Raw genomic sequence first — 20899 nt, 5'->3', positions numbered from 1 at the left:
TTGTCAGGGAGTCCTTCATTGGACACAACATCTAAGGAAGACATTCTTTTTTGTCTCAGGTGTGTTGTCTTTGGTGCCAAAGAAGGGGGGCTCTCTGGACCTCCCATGGCATGATGTGCTGTGCTGTGACTCATCAGCAGGCCACCCCATCAAGGAGGAGGAACAGGGCAGATCCAGAATGGGGTCTGTGACAAATGAGTCTGAATCAGACCACCCACTCTCCCTCCACTGCAAGTTTAGCAGCTCAACAAGTGCATCCCAACTTCATATAAATGAGCCCAGCGGAGGTAAGTCCAATGGCTGTTGTTTTTCTTTGACATGCCTGCTCTCCTTAGATATTAATATTTGAGATTATGTACCCTTGAAGTAAATCTTAAATACTAATTACAACCTATCAGACATCTGAATGCTCAAGGTAACTCAAGGTACATTTTGACCACCAGAGACACCACTGAATATATTGGGACCAGTTCCTTTGGACCCATATGCCATTTCTAGTCTCCAGCTGTGACCAACTAATGAGGCTGTCCCATTCTGTTTATCACTAAAATCCAAGACCAGTCACAAATCTTACCTCTGCTCCCTAGGCAGACAGGGTGAATGTTTTTCATTTGTCTGAAGGAAGGAAAGCAACACTGAGCAATTGGTCTGTCTGTCATAATATGGTTCTGACCTTAGAGGTGTGGAACAGACAAGATATGAAATGCAATTTAATCATTATAATCAGTACTCCCTTCCTCATGTATGTGTAAGATTCTTGCCTCATGTGCAGTGACTAAAGAACTGCTATGATGATTCATTTTTATCAGTAAAGTGAAGATGTGAAAGGTGCTCATATGAGTTAGGAAATAGGATATATCCAACAAACATTTTAGTGCATGATGTGATGTGCTGTGTATTAACCTCACAAAGAAATTCAGAGGAAATGTTATATTCTAATAACACTATTACGACCTATCAGAATGCTCAAGTTAACATACATTATCACCATCAGAAACACCACTGAATATATTGGGACCAGTTCCTTTGGACCCATATGCCATTTCTAGTCTCCAGCTGTGACCAACTAATGAGGCTCTCCCATTCTGTTTATCACTAAAATCCAAGACCAGTCACAAATCTCACTTCTGCTCCCTAGCTAGGAAAGATCACTGTGTTTGATTTGTCTGAAAGCAAAGCTGGAAGGAGGGAAACATACACAGAGAGAGTTTTTTAACCACTTAAACCCTCTAGTCTTAGAGAAATAGACTAGAGTTGCAACTGTTTTCCGACCGCTTTTACCCGTCTATACCATTTTTGGTGAATGTTCCCCTCAGAATAAGCATTCAAGTGTTTAATTTAAAACGTGTTTAAGGTTGTTTAAAGCAAGGCATTGTCTTAAACTGCTTGTTCATTGTCAGTTAGCATGGGGGCAGTGGTGGATGTGACAGAATTGAGACTGGTTATGGTGTTGTGGGAGATTGGTTTGTTGGATCGATTTTTTGAGATCCTAATCAATGTCGTTATCTGAAGCCCTCCGGGTCCAGGTCTAGGTAATGATAATTAACTGGGAAAGGTAAAGGGCTGTTCTGTCCCTGCTGATGGCTCTCTGTGGCATTTAGATGGAGGTGAGCTTTCAGCTCTGTGTCACGTGCACACCAGGGCCCACACATGCTCTAAGTTTCTAAGAATGACAAGGGGGTAATTTGATTCAGCCAGGATAGGCAGGCATGGATCTCCCTTGTACATGATACAATATATTCTTATACAACTTTCTTTAAACTTTTAATAAAAAAAAAAGACAAAGAAAAATCACTCTGACACTCTGACCGAGGGTATAATTGTAATACTTTATAATTGACTCAAGACTAGAGCTCATAGTGTAAGTATAGGAGGAGGGAGCTTAATTTGCTCTTTGTTTTACTTGAAACCTTGTATGGACCTATAATTAAAAGCTGAGTTCATTTATTTTATGTCACTCAGTCCGATTCATTCAAGGTTGAGTCATCACCATAATACTAATAATGCTAATAATACTAATAATAATACTACTACTAATAATAATTTAATTAAAAATAACAAAGTGCTTTAATTAAAGTCAGCAAAACATTGACGATTATATAAAATATAAAATGAAGTTAAAAATACTTTGTGATGGAAAGACCTCTGGGTACAAGCAAGTTTTAAGAACTGATTTGAAAGAAGAGTAGGGCATTTAGCAGAGCCCTTGAGGCGTTGTAATAATTAATTTACTGTATAATTGGACGATGCCTCTGTTGCTGTTGGTACTAACTACTCATGCAATTATGATTTTGTTTTCAGATGCCTGCTTGGACAGCCGGTGCAGAATTGATGAAAAGTGGGAGAATGTAATATGTGATCTTAAGTCTCACACCCGACCGACGGGCACGTCGGCTGCACGCTGGTTGGCAGTGAGTTTACAGCGCTTGGTGTGAGTATGAAGCTCTAGTCTGTTTTTCAAAGAGTCTCTCCTTTCATCCAGCTTGTTATGCCTCCTCGCTTGCTTTCCCTCAGAGAGTAAATAGTGGTTGGTCGTTTGTGTGTGTGTGTGTGTGTGTGTGTGTGTGTGTGTGTGTGTGTGTGTGTGTGTGTGTGTGTGTGTGTGTGTGTGTGTGTGTGTGTGTGTGTGTGTGTGTGTGTGTGTGTGTGAAATGAATCTATTTAATGTGTGTGTGTGTGTGTGATCTGAATGGCAACCTATCCATTTTGCACAAAGAGACTAAGCCTCTGTTTACACAGTAAACATTACAGGTTAACAATAGATAAGCCTATCTGTCCACTGCTGATCTAACAGAGATTTGATAACAGACATTCAGTCACACATGGTGGTTTGTCTTCTCAAGCATTAGATATTTGCTAAATGTCACTTCCAGTCATGACATGTTTGATTGTATTTAATTCTATGACATGTAACTTTTGCCTGTGAACATACACAGTATGATCTAATATATGGTAAATTCAGGTTTATCTCCATAATTAATCTTAAATCATTAATGACTGTTAATCGTCAAGTGAAATGTCATCATCGTGACAACCATAACCATGTGTGTTTACCCCAGATCCCATGAAGACAACCCAGAAATGAAGGCTGGAGATGGTGGGTCTGATAGTCCTGTCGTCTGTGAGGGAGAGGACTCCGTGGTGTGCTCCATCACTCTCAGCGGTGCGACAGGCTTCATCGCTGTGCTGAATGTCAACATCTCCAATGTCATGGCTCCTCCAGTCCTGCTCCATGTTCCTCCCAATCCTGGTAAGAGAGGGAGAGAGAGAGCTATTGCGTTAATTCTTTATCTTTTTATACACATGGTAGAAACAGCTGAGATTACTTCAGGGGAGGTTAAATGTGCCCGTGTAGTATCTAGTTTGCTAAATCAGTAGAGGGTTTTATTTCTGAGAGATGTAGGTCTTGAAAAACACATTTGAAAACCCCTGCAATATGCCATAACACTGCAAAACTTCACCAGGAAGACAAGGTTATCATGACATGTCATCATCATCTAAAATTAAACCTTTGACATATTCCTAAATAAAAAAACAACAACAATTCATCCCTTTTTTTGCCTGCTTGTCATGGATTTGATGACTACTTCTCCACACATCTAGATTTAATAGGTCACTTTAACTTTGCCAAGTGTCCTATTAATCTTTGTCAGACTGTCAGGCCGTTAGCTTAATCAAAGCAGTTTAATAGCACATTGAAAACACCCTTGATTGATTGATAACAAAATTGTGCACATCAATACACATACTGTACAACACGAAATGTGTAATTTCACAAATCCTTGTACATGGGCACAACACTCCATCACATAAAACATTAGGGATAGGCCTACAAGGTCAGTATGTTTTCCAGTTATTTTACACTCCAGTCTGCAAGTTACTGGCACTCACTTTTTCATATAAAGTTCCTCAGTTACTGGCACTACAGCCTCATGAAATCTCTAACGTCTCATTCAGTTGTCAAGTGGAGACTTGATCAGAGTACTGAGAAGAGAACAGCCGTGTGTGTGTGTGTGTGTGTGTGTGTGTGTGTGTGTGTGTGTGTGTGTGTGTGTGTGTGTGTGTGTGTCACTCTGTGATATTGCACTTGTATCCGCTCTGGATAAGAGTGTCTGCTGAATGCCTAAATTGAAGTGGTGTTTCTTCTTTGATCTCTTCTTGAGATCTCCACAGTGTTAGGGTTAGGAAACCTTGAAAGATGTGTTGTGATACAGATAAATAGGAACTTAATGTCTACTATGTTAGTTCCATTGATCCAAGCCGGTGCACAAATAAACATGCTCTGAAAATGCATGCAGCCTGCCCCATCTGACCACTTAACCCATTCAATCCGGGAACGCATCTGTGTCATTTTAGATTTTATCTATAATCATTATTTTCTACTTTGGCTATTCAAAAAATTGCAGATATACAAGCTCACAGCACGGCACGAGCTATGAGCTTGTAGATCTGCAATTTTTTTCAAATCTTTAAATATATATATTTTTAAAGCGAACATTTGTAAATGAAATCTTTGCTTCTGGGGGTGCCTGGAACAACATATTTTGAGATGGGGGGTCGGCGGCCAAATACATATAATTTTGGGTGGTCCTTGATATGAAAAAGTTTGAGCATTGTTATTATAAAAACAGGTATTTCAGAAACCAGTTAGGATTTAGAAGACATTTGTAGATGCGTTCCCGGATTGAATGGGTTAACAAGTGGTCACATGGTAGTCGCTCGTGAGCGCTTTCGAGATTTTCAAGTGGGCCCTGATCCACCGGCTTCAGGTAGAAGAATCACTTCCCTTTCACTGTCTCCATAATTGTGTCTCTTATTATTGGCAGTACTTAAATCCGTAGATTTGTGGCCTTGTCTTATCAGCGCAGGAATTTTATATAAATGGAAAGCTCAAAGGACCAAAGGAAATGAGAAAGATTGGCAAGCACAGAAACTAAATAATACATTACAGTGTATTTTCCATCAACTCTGCCTCTGGGCTGGAATGAATCAGTGTATGATTCATTCAGATATGAAGTATGGACATTCCAGGCATGAGGACCAACCAGATATCAATCTTCATTATATCAGAAAAAACGAATTAAGGGCAAGCAAATGTCATTTATTATCACAGATAGGAAATGACCTAGATCCTAAAAGAGAATATAGAGTTGGTATGAACCTACAGTAAGGCCACAAAATTGCCTACAAACCTCATCCACTGTTCTTTTTGTGTATATTTTAATATTCCATAGGATTTGAAAGCCATGCCATATATTAAATAATATGGAGTGGTATTAGTGTTGTTGTCAACTGGTTTGTGCTTGAGTTGTTGGTTAGTACTTATTGATTTGTTATTCATACTGTCTGAGGGGTAATTCTCTGTGTATGTTTGTCTGTGTATATGCTTGCATTTTACAGCGAAACCAAGTCCTCCTGTAAATTTGACACATGCTCAGACGATTGAAGGCCAGCTGTTTTTGAGCTGGACTGACCTCACACACTTTGGCACCGGCCCATTGAGCTGTGAGGTCCGATACAATTCCAACAGCACCCCAGTCTGGCAGGTAACCACTCACAGGGCTCTGGGCAAACACAACACCATAATGGTATAGGATTCACTCTCATGAGTGGCCCATGGAAATGGGTCAGAGCAAGAGTATTGTAGCCCTGCACCTCTGTCTGTGAGGTGTGTATAACTACCGGTTTATAAATAGAGTCCAGAGGGAAGCACGCACATCCCCCAAAAAACGTAATCAGGTGCTGAACAACAATACGTACATTAGAGAAAAGGAAGGGAAGTCCGCACTCTTAAGCTCCCAGTAGAAACATTTATTGAGGTTACACAACGTTTCAACCGCTATCAGGTCAGACCTGATGAAGACCCTTAGCGGTCGAAACGTTGTGTAACCTTAATACATTTTTCTACTGTCCATTTCAGATGTACATTAAAAGCAGTGGGGACGGTATGACAATCAAATACATTATTCTTACTCCTTGGGTCTATTAGGGTTGCACCTTTTATTGCATAATTGTATATTATAATATATGTTTCCACAATTAAATTGACATTTAAAGACGTGGTGAAATGAAAAATATGTTTTTCATACGTTAAGAGCATACCCTCGGTCATAATGAGGACATATCTATCATTAGATGCCAAACAAATTGAAAAAACACTTTTTGTGTATTCTTATGTCAAAAGTCCCTAAAAGTCGATTTTTAATGACTTCATGTAAATGCAAACATACTGCGTGTGCGTGATGACATAGATAGACCCTTATGAATATAAATCAATTCCCATAGCTTGTATTCCTCCACTCACACCAGAGTGTAATTAGGAAGACACCCTTGGCTGCTACGTTCTTTATCTAACTCAAGATGACGGCCAGACGGTGCATTACTCGTTTTAAACTAAACATAAAAATATGTATCTGAAAACATGGAGGTGAGTGCCTCTGCCTGTGCTGTCTGATCAGTGCAGTGTGTAGAGTCCATCGACCCCATAGCCCGGAGGGAACGAGACTGTCGGCTGACACAGTGATTGGTCAAACAAAAACTCACCTGAGCTAAACTTAGCAAAAACTTGAGAAATAAAGCCATTTAATGACGCCTTAAAATGTTCAATATTAATCAATATTTTAGGAACAAGGACACTGAGGCTAATCACAGCAGCCCTGCCTCTGACTTTGAGTAACATAGCAGGTGTACAGAGAAGAATTACCTGTTACCTATCCACTTCGTGCCTTGTGGCACATAAGGCCAGAGAAGAATACTGGCAGAATAAATGAAATTTGCAAAGGGCTACATGTTTTTGGAAAAGCTATGATTTTTCTAAGAAAGAACTGACGTCACAAAGGTATACTGTGTGTGCTAATGTCTTGCTTGGTATCATTATTGTGGTATTGAGGGATCCCACACAAGATACCTGTAGTTTGACACGCACGGCAAGATTTATTGCCCTGACTTGGCCAGAACAATTCTTGTGACGCCAGCCGTTTGCCTGTGCGGGCAAATGTTCAATATTTGCTTTCCCACTACCAGCTGACGTAATTGCCACACAGGATTTGTTCACTCAGCATGGCTTGTTCACAGTCTGCTTTGTAATGTCACTATAGGAGTAAAAAGACTGTAATAAGAGTTGCCAGCTTGCTATTAGAACTATTCAATAGAACTCCATTAATCACAGCTTTAAATGTAGGTGATGTTCAGTGATGAATATTGATTAAGGCATTGTTCCCCAGTTGCGCTTTCTGAGTGGAAAAATGCTGCCTGGAGTTCATTTCCTGCCAACATGAAAAACCACGCATATTGCAACAGACAGCTGAAATGATTTTAATTGCGGTCCTAGCGACTCAATCCATAACCACTAGCCACACATGTGTACACTTTATTATTATTTTCTTTTTTTTACAATTAACCATGGTGAGTAGGAGGCTGCTTAGCTTTGGCTTTGGAGACGGGCAATAAAGATGTAGGGAGAGTGCTTCTGCAGTGGTCAGAGCTTACTGCATTTATCAACAGGTAATTTCACTTCCTCTGTCTCCATCTCTAGTGGTATTTTGGGAAATAGCCCGCCTCCTGAGCAGCATTTTCTCCGTCATGATTGGTCAGCTGTTAAAAAGTGATTAAGGTCATTTGAGCTTATCTGAAAAACTTCCGCTGTTTTCACCTTTTGAAAGTTCTCCACTCTGCCAAATTAGCGGCTGAGCGCATCGCTTTTAAAGGAACGGCTGCCTTCTTAGTGTCTTGTGGCTCGAACCCATAGAATTGTGGGTGAAAAAAAGGCAGTGGCAGTTGGGGAAAGAATGCTTTGTGTGATAATGCTCTTATCATTTCAAAGATCTTGGAAACTTGCTTAACTGCCTTAGTAAAGTAGTAAAAGTCTTGTTGTGTGTGTGTTTATTTCTCTGCTTTCCACAGTTTGTGTATGTGTCGGGAGAATCCAGCGTGCCTCTGGACTTGAAGCCCAGGCTGAACTACACCCTTCAGGCTCGCTGCTCAAGTCCTGGTCAGCCTCGCGTCTGGAGCGACTGGAGCCAACCCTATCATATCTACCTTGACAGTAAGAAGAACATCGGCCTTACTGTGCCTACATTTATACCCATTCCATGTGTATTGCTACTATGCTGCTCCTCTGTCTGGAGGGCATGGGGAGAAGGATTTGTGCAATTACAATTTCATTACAACAAAGTTCTCCATGGAGCTTTCTCTTTGCCAGACCTCCACCATTTTAAGTGGAGTGATACTATCATTATATGCTACGTTATAATTGTTTGTCTAGGGTCAGTATTAACCAAGTCCATTGTACCATGTCCATATGCTGGGGAATTACGGTATTAGAATCAGCCGGACAATTGTTAAAATAACTACAAATAAAATCCCTGTCAGTAGTTTGACAGCAATTCTATTTTTCATCCAGAAAATCAGTATTGTCTCTGCTTCTCCGTCATGGATAGTCTAATTGTGAGCGACATATTACCTGAGTAGACTTTCATTCTTGCAAAAAAGGTAGAAAAACATAATTCTAGCAAAGATTCTGTTCTATTCAACAGAGCCCTTTTCATAATCGGCAAGCCTGTATGGCCTTTAGATTGCTCAACCAAAATAGTAGACACAGTGACACAATGGAATGAGTCACAGCTGCCATTCAATGGATCCCCTTAAAATCACAGCCTTCAGCTCGTTGGCATTCTTAAAAATACGGCTTTGGGTATTATACTGTATAAGGCATTCATGAATTCGTGTTGCCTTCCACGCTGTCTGTACACTGTAGCATCTTTTTTGGACTGAGCGTCCGGGGGGCGATTTAAAGACCCATTATGCTTTTGACCCTGTCCGTGCGTCTGTCGGTGAGGAATCTCAGACACTTCGAGACTGATCAGTACAGCGTGAAAAGCAGCTTCCTCATGTCCTGATGGCTACACCCCACGACTGACAGCCCTTGATAGGCAACCCGTCCTGGTGGAGATCTGTGCTCCTCTGAGCACAATTTTCTAGTTTTCTACTACGTCCAGAGACGAGGCGTTCCATTATTTATGACTGTGTAGGATTCACCCATTGACCTTCATTATCTCTCGGGTAGATTTAATGGCATGTCGATGCTAAACGATAAAACTGGCCCCAGCCGTTTCACAAAGAACTCATTCCAGTATAGGGCAAAGATCAATAAGGTCTGAATCAGAGGTCAGTCATAATATAGATATTTTTTACATTTTACATTTTAATGTATTTTATTTTTAGGGTACCATGTACAGTTTTAAACATTAAAGTTACAATTTAATGTTCCGTATCAGAGTTAGTTTATAGCTAATTTAAAAGAAAAATACGAATTAAAACACCTCTCTTAATAATGAAGAAAAAAACAAGTTATGCAAAAATAGTGCAAAGTGTCAAATTTACTCAAAATAAGGTCCTCTTGGTATGGGGTAAAAGTCCAATGCACTATTCTTTGAAACACTTTTAAAAATCTTTTATTTTTCTAACTCATCTAGGAACATTCTTTATAAAATGCTTTTAAAGTTTTTTGAAATGAAGAGTGACTTGGACTTTTGCATCTTTAACCTCTAATCTTCCTGACTTATTGAGTTGTTTTACATCTACAGAAACTACAAATTGGGTCAAGGGTTAACCTTTTATTCTTGGATGAAATACCAAACAGTTTTTATCACTGTTTTATTGGTTAATGTCATCACCAGACAATATACTATGATACTATTTGTATCGTGGCTGCGAGGAGTGTGGTCTCTTGCTTTATTTGAAGTCTTCTGCACCGTGGTCAGCACCTCCGCAACATTGGTTTGTGCCCTTTTTGCTTGTTGATCACAATTTAGGACATTTAGGCTATCAGTCAAAAAAGGGAGTATCCCCTATCGTTGCGCCTCTGATGCAGCCTTGACTGGCATCTTACCTGTGTGTGTGTGTGTGTGTGTGTGTGTGTGTGTGTGTGTGTGTGTGTGTGTGTGTGTGTGTGTGTGTGTGTGTGTGTGTGTGTGTGTGTGTGTGTGTGTGTGTGTGTGTGTGTGTGTGTGTGTGTGTGTGTGTGTGTGTGTGTGTGTGTGTGTGCGTGCGTGCGTGCGTGCGTGCGTGCGTGCGTGCGTGCGTGCGTGCGTGTGTGTGTTGGATCTGCACCAAGTCACTCCCGGCCGTAGTCCGTTTGAGTCATTGTGGTGCAGCAAGATGATACAGTACAGATTTGTGTATGTTTCACATGATGACTAGTCGATGCAGAGGTTAAGAATTTAATGAGGTGAGGCATGGCAACGCACACACTGAGGTGGGAGTTAAGTTTGACTCATCTGATGGAGGTGAGCTTTCCAGAGATAAGATGGACAGACAGTACATGCCTGTGTCACGACTGCTCATTAGGGGTTGCAATAAAGAGGAGAGTCCATATAGTAAGAGACTTCATTAGAAATAAACAAAATAATCAGCTTTTGAATGATGAGTGGCATCAGTAAGTCAGTGTGAAGAGGGAAGAGTGTTGGACGAGTGAGCAATGGTGAGATAGAAATGCACGACGAGAAGCAAATAACCAAACCTAAAGGGCACCCTGCACAGAGGAGAGAAAGAACTCAAGAGCCTAGGGTACTGAATGGCAGTGATTCACTTTCATTATAGGACCCCCAGTTTACTATGCATTAGGGCCATGTACCCCCCATAACTCTGAGAGTTACCAGTCATTTAGCTGGGGACCCCCCCTGGGACCCCCTCAAGGACACCTGACCCAGGGGTCCTTGAGGGGTCCTCCACATCTGTCACACAGATGTGGAGGTCACACATCTGCATCAGAAGCATTGTGAGCCAACACATGCCGTGGCATCAGACGTGTCAATATCCCATGTTGCCTTGCGGGTCGTGGGCAGTGCCGGTTTTCTGGTGTGTAAGTTTGTTTGACTTATGTTGGCGTGGTTGGCTCACTGAAGTAAAACCCAAGACGAAAATAGCAAGACTCACCATCTCCGGTTTACTTCCCGTATCTGCGTGAAGTAGGCGGACGCCTTTTTAGGAGACCGGAAGCAGGTTGGAGTCTATTATTTCCAATGGAAGAGTGAACATGAACACAGCTTCTGAACGACGGTCACTGAACTAAATATAGGATCCAATCGCCAAAAACTTCAAAGACTCAAAGACTTCTTCCCAAGAAGATTTTCATACAAACATTTTCAGAGAGACAAATCAGGATAAAATCAACTCTATTATTGATCTTTCTCTGTTCCAGCAACAAACTCGCGGGATCTAGCATTTTTTTGAAAAAAAATAAAAATCAATACAATAAAAAAGATAAATGGAAAAAGTAATCAAAAAAACACGCCCCCCTCACGTATTAGGAGGGCTGGGTGAGTCACCAGAACCAAGTTTTTGATGTATCTAACATGTTAAAATTTGAGTTTATAATGGGTTCGTATAGGAAGGGGGCGTGTCTGATAAAATTCACATCAAATATCTAAATACTGAATCAAGCTTAAAAACTGTCTGGGGGGCTCACAAGTTGACGATAAAATGACCCACATTTTAACAATGAAATATCCCTTTAATACATTAACCATATTTGGTAAAACTACAAGCAAAATACCTGCCACGTGTGGTCAAACCACGGCACTTCTTTCCTATTGGTTGATGCCCGGTCAAAGTTCACCAATGGGGAAGCGTTGTGTGACCGTGCATTAAAGGCCTCCACCCAACTGCAGACCATGAAATCCTTAGCTACCTGTCTCAACCCATTAAGACCATTAATGCCTTCTAAATCGGTAGTTCTCTCAGATTTTTCTAAAATGTTCAAAAATAGCAGATGTACAAGCTCGCTGTGAGCTTGTGTATCTGCCATTTTTGAATAGCCAACCCTAAAATCTAAAATGACACAGATGCTTTCCTGGTTTTAATGGGTTAAAGGCAGGATAACAGATCATTTGGGTTGGGTATTCAAGTAATGTGAAAATACACTGTCATAAACATTTGGCATTCTCACAAATATGTTTTATAAATGTTGTCAAAGGGTGTTTGAACAGTTAACTCACACCTAGTCTAAGTATGTGGTGGGTACTTTGCACACCTACTGTATATCAGAATCAGAATAAAAAATTGTCATATCACAGGTTTACAGAGTAAAAAAGTGGGGATGGCTAAAGGCCCAAGCCAATGCTATGGCTGTTGGCCCCCGACAACCGCTACTAACCACGCGGAATACATACAAAAATAAGAAACCACCTAGAAAATAACAAATCAACGAGTCCACCTGATGAGGAAGCATTGCCTCTGCCAAGCTGGCTTAACCACTAGGCCGTAATCATCCCCACGATTGTACATCACATGGGGAAAGCACTTACCACTCATCCTTTTTGGATGATTGGTAACTCCCTGTTCCAGTGTAACCAGCAAAATAAAACTCCTCCAATCCGTTGTAAACACAAACAAAGGTCAACCAAACATTAACCAACCCCAATCAACTGGACCATGTCTCAAAACATTGTCTAGTAGTGTATTCATCTTTGCCAAAACCGGTTACAATCTAAGATTTGCACCACACTATGTTCACATTTGGACCAGGCCTCATTTGTTACGACTGCTCATTAAAGGGTCGAAACAAGAGGGGAGTCCACACAGTAAAGAATAGTTTAGAATAGAATAGTGTAGATGTTATCAGAAATAATAAGACAATACATCTTAACTATTGAATGATGTGTCAGTGTCAGCGTTGGATGAGTGATCAACTCTGAGATAGAAATGTTGGGGAGAAACAACCAACTAAACAAAAGGGCACTCTGCCCAGAAAGAACCACAGCCTTTGTCCCCGTTTAAAGGCCTCCACCCAGCTGCAGACCATGAACTCATCAGCTACCTGATGAACGCAAGTAAGAGCGTCAGACATGTCAGACAAACATGCTGGTGGACAGGCCGTCACACCTTACACACTTCATGCTTCATAAACAAACCAAGACCACAGAATGAACACACCTTGATAGCTGATGTTGAGGTAACAGCTCTAAGGATTATGAAGTTTTAACACTGTTTAACACCCACTCACTTTTTTTCTTTTCAACACATGGTTTCTCAGAAAAAACGCCTACAGAGCATGAGCATTTCAAGCGACTTTACAGTTATGTAATTGAAGAGAAGCAGTATACTGACACAAGATAAAAGGCCAATTTACTTTTGAGTTAATGCTTGTCATCCAATAAAGAATTCAAAGAAGAACAGTGAGGTCCACTTCAAGGAATCAAAGAAAAACAGCGAGATACTCTCTGATGTGCAAATTAGTCATGCTCCTTTGCACTATGTAGACGGTGGTTTCTATGGCGACTAATTAGTGGGTTAGTGTTTTTGGAGCATTTAGACAGCAGCCCTGGAGCTCAAATCATCCGACAGTCGTGACCAGATTCAAAACAGCAACATAAACAATAGCAATTTAGATGGTTTAATCACTAGGATCTTTGCATTATGTCAAGACTTTGTACCATATACAGTAGAAACATTGTGTTGTACATTGTACTGTTTACTCAATTGTTAAAGATACGCATAAATAAGCTAGAAACATTTAGGGAGTTTTTTTTCCTTTTTCCCTCAGCTGTGAGCTACATCCCAGAGAAGGTGGTGGTGAGGGCAGGGGAGAATGTGACGGTGTATTGTGTGTTCAACGACCTTGACACCAACGCCAGCATGGCCGTGTGGATTCTCAACTTCAATCATCAGCTTCCCCACAGCCAGTCTAGTCTGCTCAACCGACGGGTAAATACAGTAACAACAACTTATTTTCTTTAGCAACATACATTTAGCCAGAACAATGCATGCAGCCAGGGTTCGATTTGTAAAAAAAGAAAACAAATGTTCTTATTTTCTTAATCACTTAAGCCTTATTTACTACTTCATATGGCAAATAGTGAAAATAGCAGATCTACAAGTTACAATGCGTTGCAATGCGACCTGAGCTTGGAGAGATCTGCTATTATTGAGCAAAATTAAAAGATATACAGTATATCCCGAAATATGGATGCCAGGTTTAATGTGTATCAGACAGTCTACAGTTCCCAAAAGGAAATGCTTATTAATTCAGCCTGAACAGAAGCAGGGATAAAACAAACTCTGCCGGCAATAAAAAATTCATGAGCAGAGGGGGGGATTATCAAAAGCAAAGACATGGATTCCCCCCCATCGCCCCAAGCAAATTGAACTCTGCATGCAGCACTCATCTGGAGTGATCCCTGTCCAATTTACCCAGGTGAGCCAGGTCACCATGCGTCCATCACAGAAGAGGATGTATGATCTCCTGCAGTGTACCCAGGAATGGAACATCCCTTACAGCCTGATCTATGTTGAAGGTGAGTGCTCATGAACCAGCGATGATATAGAATATCACGAAGAAACCTTGTATCTCCACATTAATTGTTTTTTGTAAATAAATGCACTTACAACAGAACAGTGTTGCGCAAAAGTGGCAGCCTACAAGCTGACCCACAAGCCAATCTACAAGCTCACAACGCTATATTATGGTGTGAATGCCGAATGGCATATTGGTTATAAATAATATTAGTGTGTGAAACTGGTTGTTTACATGTAACTCTGGGGAGAAACGTTAACGGCCAGCCAGTGCAGTGTGAAAGCATTGAGTATACTATAGGGTAGTGGCTCAGTTGATCTATAAAAGCTGTAATATGATTTCATGTTAAATTGCAGCTGCATTGCTCATCTTGTTTGGAACCACACATTTGTATATTGTACAGTATTTGATTTAGTGCAGTTAGATCATTATTATGTCAGTCACTTGTATGATATCTTGTAATGTATTGCGCCATATTGATCCATATCATGCATATCATATGATACCATATCAATAAATATAAATAAATATCTAGTTCTAGTGAAACGGCAATGTTAAAGTAGTTAGTGCGCCTCCTTCCTTTTTTTTTTTTGATGAGTGGACAAGTGACAGGAAGGATACAAGACAGACTTGTGACAGCAAAGCAGCAGTTGAACTCTGAACCAAGGTAGCCAAACACAAATGTTTTTCTAAGGAAGTCAACTGGGACACCACACGTTGCTGCTGCTGCTCAGCTTTCCTGACCACAGGGTGTCTCTCCCTCTGTGTCTCTCAGGTGCAGCCATTGATATCAGCTGTCAGACCAACGGTGACATTGATGCTATGACCTGCAGCTGGGAAAACACACAGTGGACTAAGCTCACTTTCCAATCCAGGTAAAGACAGTTTAAATTCACGCATATAGCTGTACACTTACCTACCTGGTGCTATGGTTAGGGCGGGGTAGGGTTAGGGTGGGGTCATCCCTATGTTCCCCGGGTTCTATGTTCCCCCACTAAGGTTAGGGTTAGGGTTAGTTGTTGTTGTTTTGTTTTTTTCGTAATAAGTGATGTCACCACTTTATATTTGGAAAAAGAATAGAGACTACACACTCGCAAGCTCATACATTTTAATAACTACATTTTGACAGCTCCATTTGGAGAAAGACTGTATGGAGTGTAATACAAGGAATCAGAGTTTCACTGGTGTTTTTTTTACTGCAGCGATGTGGTGGGCAAAGCGGAAGGTATTGATTTGAAGAGGCCATGCTTGAAACGTTGTCATTAAAATGTATTGGCCCAAACAATTGTTATGCACATCCAGGACGGCGCTGGTGCAGGACCAAGTCCGCACAGACAACTGTATGCTCCGAATAAGAAATATTCGGAGCATACAGCTGTCTGCGCGGACTTATTTTCTTTTTGATTAAAACGTATTGGAGCATGGGAGTGTGCAGGTTCTACAGTATTCTTTTTCATGATCCCATCTTAACCCAGTACCCCCATCAGCTTTTTGACAATTTATAATTGAAAAGTAAAAAATATATTTTACTTATTAGCGTACTTTAACTATATTTACACAACTCTTGGCACTCAGTTTACACACACTTACACTCAATGGACCACATTGGAAATAAGCTCTCGAGCTTTATCCTTTTGACAGATATGTACTACAAATTATATGTTTATGCATTTTGTCAATTAGGATATCAATAAATTAGTCTCTCTGATCTTCTGAGATCAGAAAAGAGATCTCAAACCTCCCCTGAGACAAATCTACAGTATATTTAAAGGGATAGTTCACCCAAAAGATTACTTTTTTTCTATCGATTAGTCTCCCTCCCCATGGAGACTTGAATTTATGGATTTCTTTTTGTTTTTGTCGCATTCCTAAGCCAATAATTTGATGACCAGCGGACGGGTAGGCAGCGGTTCCGGTAGGAGACACAAAGGAGACTCTTTGTGTCTCCTACCGGATTCATCGAATCATTGGCTGGAAAAAAACTATCCATGAATTCAAGTTTCCATGGGGTGACTAATCGACAAGTCATTTTGGGGGTGAACTATCCCAAATGTACTGACCTGACCTGAGGGAAAGCATGAGAGGAATGACTGGTAATTGGTTTCTTATCTAGTCTTCCAACAACTCAAACGCTTCACATTTTGTGCCTCGCGTAATGCACACTGGTTAAGGCTGGACAAAGGAAAACATTTTGAATGGAATGGCAAATGATGGATTATAAACTTGAGTGAAAACTGGGTGCTTTTCTGGGTCTGACCCTTTCCTTTTAACCCATTCAATCCGGGAACGCATCTGTTTTATTTGAGATTTTAGCTATAGCCATTATTTTATGCTTTGGCTATTCAAAAATAGCAGCTATACAAGCTCATAGTGCGGCACCGAGTGCCACGCTATGAGCTTGTAAATCTGCCATTTCTGAAAAATCATGAACATTTGTGCAAATATTTGAATATATATATTTTTAAAGAGAACATTTGTAACTCAAATCTTTGCTTCTGGGGCGGCGGGGGGGGGGGGTCCCTGGAACAAAATATTTTGAGATGGGGGTCCGCGGCCAAATACATATAATTTTGTGGGTCCTTGAAAAAAGTTTGAGAACCACTGATATTATAGCAACATACGGTTTCCACTGTTAGGATTTAGAAGACATTTGTAGATGCGTTACCAGATTGAATGGGTTAAACATGCCTTTTTTACCCATTCACACACACATCCACTCACAGATGGCAGAGACACAACCGGAGGGCGCCATCCTTAATTGCTCGTCAGGAGCAATTAAGATTTGAGTGTTTTTCTCAAGGTCTCTTTGACCGAGATCCTTCCGGTTCCCAGGTGGTTCCTTAACCCATTAAAACAGGGAACGCATCTGTGTAACCACTTTAAACCATTATTTTATGCTTTGGCTCTTCAAAAATAGCAGATCTACAAGCTATAAACAGATCTACAATCTACGAGCTTGTGAGCTTGAGTTAAAAATGTTCACTTTAAAATATATATATATTCAAAGATTTTCACACATTTTCACGATAAAAAAAGCACAGAGTGCCACACTATGAGCTTGTAGATCTGCTATTTCTGAATAGCCAAATTATAAAATAATGACTATAGCTAAAAATCTAAAATGACATTTCGATTGAATGGGTTCATGAGATGATGTTAGGGTACTGCACAAATGGTGTTGAATAGCACTACAAGTGGTTATTTTGCTCACATCATAGGGGGAACCACTTTTGGTGCTATACAGCACATATCTTAAAGGTTCTGTATAACACCTTTTGTAAAATGGTGCTACAGTATATAGAAACATTAGAGGTGCCTAATCTAAGCTGAAGAACCATTACAGAACGTCTAAAGAACATCCATCCCAAAGAACCACTGAACAGACAACATTTTTGTGTGTGTACTCATGTCTTAGCCTGGTAAACCCTCCCTCCGGAAATCTCATTTCCATTTGATTTCAGGAAGGAGTCTGGTCTGAAACGCCTTTCTCCAATAATCGCTCTGCTCGCCGAGCCGACGAGCCTATCAGCGTCGTCGCTCATTGTTCTGTGATTGACAGAGACAGTTGGCCAATCAGGTGGCGAGTTCGAGTGAGCCCGAATGAACCCGAGTGCAGCCTGAGAGCCGCCGACAAAAGACGAACGGCAGCCATTGTTGTTGTCCGAGTGCCGTCACTTCTTAGTTTCGTTCTTAAAACGGTCTCAAACTTCTTTTTTGAGGCACGGAATTTACTATTAACATATCGTTTGGATAGAATTTAGTTGTTTAACTTCATATATGTGGTCAATTAATCATGACAGAGCCTATTTAAAAATATAAATTTAGAGAACCGGCAGGGGTGGGGAGTGACACGCATGTATCCCAATAAGGCAACCTATTTTCGGCATGGCCGTCCCAAAAGTCCCGTTGCGTCACATAGTCTGGAGCTCGTCAAAATGAACTGCTCATTGGCTGAAGGGGAAAAACGATCATTGGTTGAAGGGGTTGTCAGTCAACGGTATTACTCCCGCCCAACTCCAGCCCACAGCGATTATTGCAGAAAGGCGTTTCAGATCAGACTCCTTCCTGAAATCAAATGGAAATGAGATTTCCGGAGGGAGGGTTTACCAGGCTACTCATGTCTAGCCCAGAGGGATTTGGGACAGCGGTGTTGGCTGTTCTCACCCTCCTCATCTCCCATTATTATGAATTATATTAAACTGTGTGTGTGTGTGTGTGTGTGTGTGTGTGTGTGTGTGTGTGTGCGTGCGTGCGTGCGTGCGTGCGTGCGTGCGTGCGTGCGTGCGTGAAAGCTAATAGGACAATTCCATGTGCCAAGGGGTTTTGAACTGCATCCAAACCCTTGCGACAGCATAGCAAGGAAAGGGTGTGTCCCTGTTCCTCACAGTACTGAGTCACCAGCTTGCCTCAGTTTTAAGTTTACTCTCCATTCATTCACATCCACATTCCTTCCGTTTACAGGTGGGCCGACCTTCCATGTGATGTAATGGAGGAGAGGGAGAGAGCCGGGGAGGAAGTGGGAGAAATGGGCGCGTCGGTGTGCTCAGGCAGGCTGGGGGAGAGGGTACGGAGCTGCAAAATAGAGCCTCTGAGGATGAATTGCTATAAGTTGTGGCTGGAGCTGCACTCTCCGCTGGGCCCCGTCAGGTCCAGACCCATCTACGTCTCACCCACAGACCACGGTGAGGAGCACACACCCCCATGGATGTTGTCTGTGCTCTGTATGTGAGAAAGAGATGGAAGTAGGCGGAAGGACAGACAAATAATCAAGGACTAGAGTTGACATACTAAAGTGGATGCTTTCATCAGATGTGATCTGCCGAATCACTCACCAGAATTGAAAATAAACCAGCTAACAAAATGTCCTTGTTTAAAGAAGAGTACAAGTCCAATATCAATATTCTGTTCAAAGAACAACATTTTCTGAATGCCCTCGTTTAGAGTTCACATGGTGACAACTCCAATCCAGGTGGTGAATAGGTGCGTGCAATATAATAAAACTATCATAGATGAAAGGAAGTCTGATGATGGGCGAATTCCAAGCGCACTCCAGACTAGCAAGGACAAAGTCTCAGGGCCTTTACACATAAACCGCCAATATTCTGTTACTTAATAATGTATCAAAGGACTATTCTATTCTGAGTTCTTTGTTAGATTAAAAGCACATACCAGTTCTACCAGTTCTTATGCTTTGGTCATCTCCCATCCTGTCTTCCCTGCAGTGAAACCTCACATTCCATCTAATGTGAAGGCAGTGACGCAGGCTAGTGGGGCACTGTTGGTAACATGGGAGCCTCCATCTCTGCCCGTGGAAGGTGTCCAGTGCCAGTTCCGGTATCACTCCACCTCCACTGTGAGGGCCCAGCCAGAGTGGAGGAAGGTAATATATTTATGGATAATTATTAGACTTTTTTTTCTTTTCTCCACAGAACCAGGAGAAGAGTTAATTCACCAACCTGCAACGTGAGACATGACGTCTGTCACAGTTAGCTCTCCTTCCCTGGGACTGTTGTCATTCTACTGTCTAAACAGCTAATGAAATACTAAGAAGCGAATTTGGCCAATATTCAAGAAACAGGAAGGAAACAAGCAAATAATTAATTGAGCCTTCCAGAAAGAAGCAAACAAACAAAACACTAAGCAAGTAGACAGTACAGGTACTCAGCTGGTTCTGCGAAATGACTATCCACATAAATGAGTTCCTAAATTTGGCATCTAATGTTCACCCTGACCCTTAGCAGGTATTACTTCGAATTGCCATCGTTTGATTGTAATGGTTTTGTGGAAATATTCTCTGAAACTTTCTCTTGAATCATTCTCCTCAAAGCAATTTCTCATTTGAGAAGCTTAATTGGATGAATTGATTGAGGAAATGGGTATTACAGTGAAGTGGTCATCTCTATATTTACATCATGAAGTTCTGAGAAAACAAAATGTGCCGCTTACAGATCCAGAGTCCAACACGTGTTGCGCAGGCGGAGGTAGTGGTTTCAGTCACAGACATGTGCAGGGTATATGTGGTGCAGGTCCGCTGCATGCCCGCCAGCAGCACAGGCCACTGGAGTGGCTGGACGGAATCCGTCTACTCCACTCCCCAGAATCGCAGAGGTAGGCTGACATAAATGGCCCTCTGCTATGGCAGTTTCACCCTCCCCTGCACAGATTTCTGAATGCACTCACAGCCACTGTGACATTTACACACACGCACGTACAGTACGCACATACGCACACACACACACACACACACACACACACACACACACACACACACACACACACACACACACACACACACACACACACACACACACACACACACTACCCACTACCCACAACATCATCATCATTAATACATCATCTCCATCACCGTCTCTGAACATAGTGTAACAGGTCACATAATGTAAATGGTGTGTATGTGTAGGAGTATAATATGAGATTATATAATATGCTATTATGACATAACATTATGCTGCATGTTTTCAGCTCCTGAGCACGGTCCTGACTTCTGGAGAGTTCTTGTGGATGATCCATACAGAAACCAAACCAACGTCACTCTACTCTTCAAGGTAGATGAGGGATTCATTAGAAGTCAAAAGGCAGTATAAT

At 41.4% G+C, this 20899-nt stretch overlaps 1 protein-coding gene across 2 annotated transcripts in view; it reads left to right on the top strand.

The window, feature by feature from the left end:
• lepr (leptin receptor) overlaps nucleotides 1-20899 on the top strand; it is a 39181-nt gene that overhangs the window by 5979 nt on the left and 12303 nt on the right. For both annotated transcript variants that reach the window (XM_084067076.1, XM_084067075.1), the window contains 12 exons: nucleotides 60-287; nucleotides 2302-2431; nucleotides 3060-3250; nucleotides 5401-5546; nucleotides 7903-8044; nucleotides 13544-13704; nucleotides 14195-14294; nucleotides 15069-15168; nucleotides 18755-18975; nucleotides 19516-19673; nucleotides 20242-20401; nucleotides 20777-20859. In XM_084067076.1, the coding sequence (XP_083923202.1) occupies nucleotides 60-287; nucleotides 2302-2431; nucleotides 3060-3250; nucleotides 5401-5546; nucleotides 7903-8044; nucleotides 13544-13704; nucleotides 14195-14294; nucleotides 15069-15168; nucleotides 18755-18975; nucleotides 19516-19673; nucleotides 20242-20401; nucleotides 20777-20859 (1820 nt within the window). The remainder of the gene's footprint in view (nucleotides 1-59; nucleotides 288-2301; nucleotides 2432-3059; nucleotides 3251-5400; nucleotides 5547-7902; nucleotides 8045-13543; nucleotides 13705-14194; nucleotides 14295-15068; nucleotides 15169-18754; nucleotides 18976-19515; nucleotides 19674-20241; nucleotides 20402-20776; nucleotides 20860-20899) is intronic.

This window comes from Gymnoscopelus microlampas, assembly GCF_963454915.1.
Source record: "Gymnoscopelus microlampas genome assembly, chromosome: 9".
Classification (NCBI taxonomy): Eukaryota; Metazoa; Chordata; class Actinopteri; order Myctophiformes; family Myctophidae; genus Gymnoscopelus; species Gymnoscopelus microlampas.
This window is presented reverse-complemented; position numbering and strand designations above follow the sequence as displayed.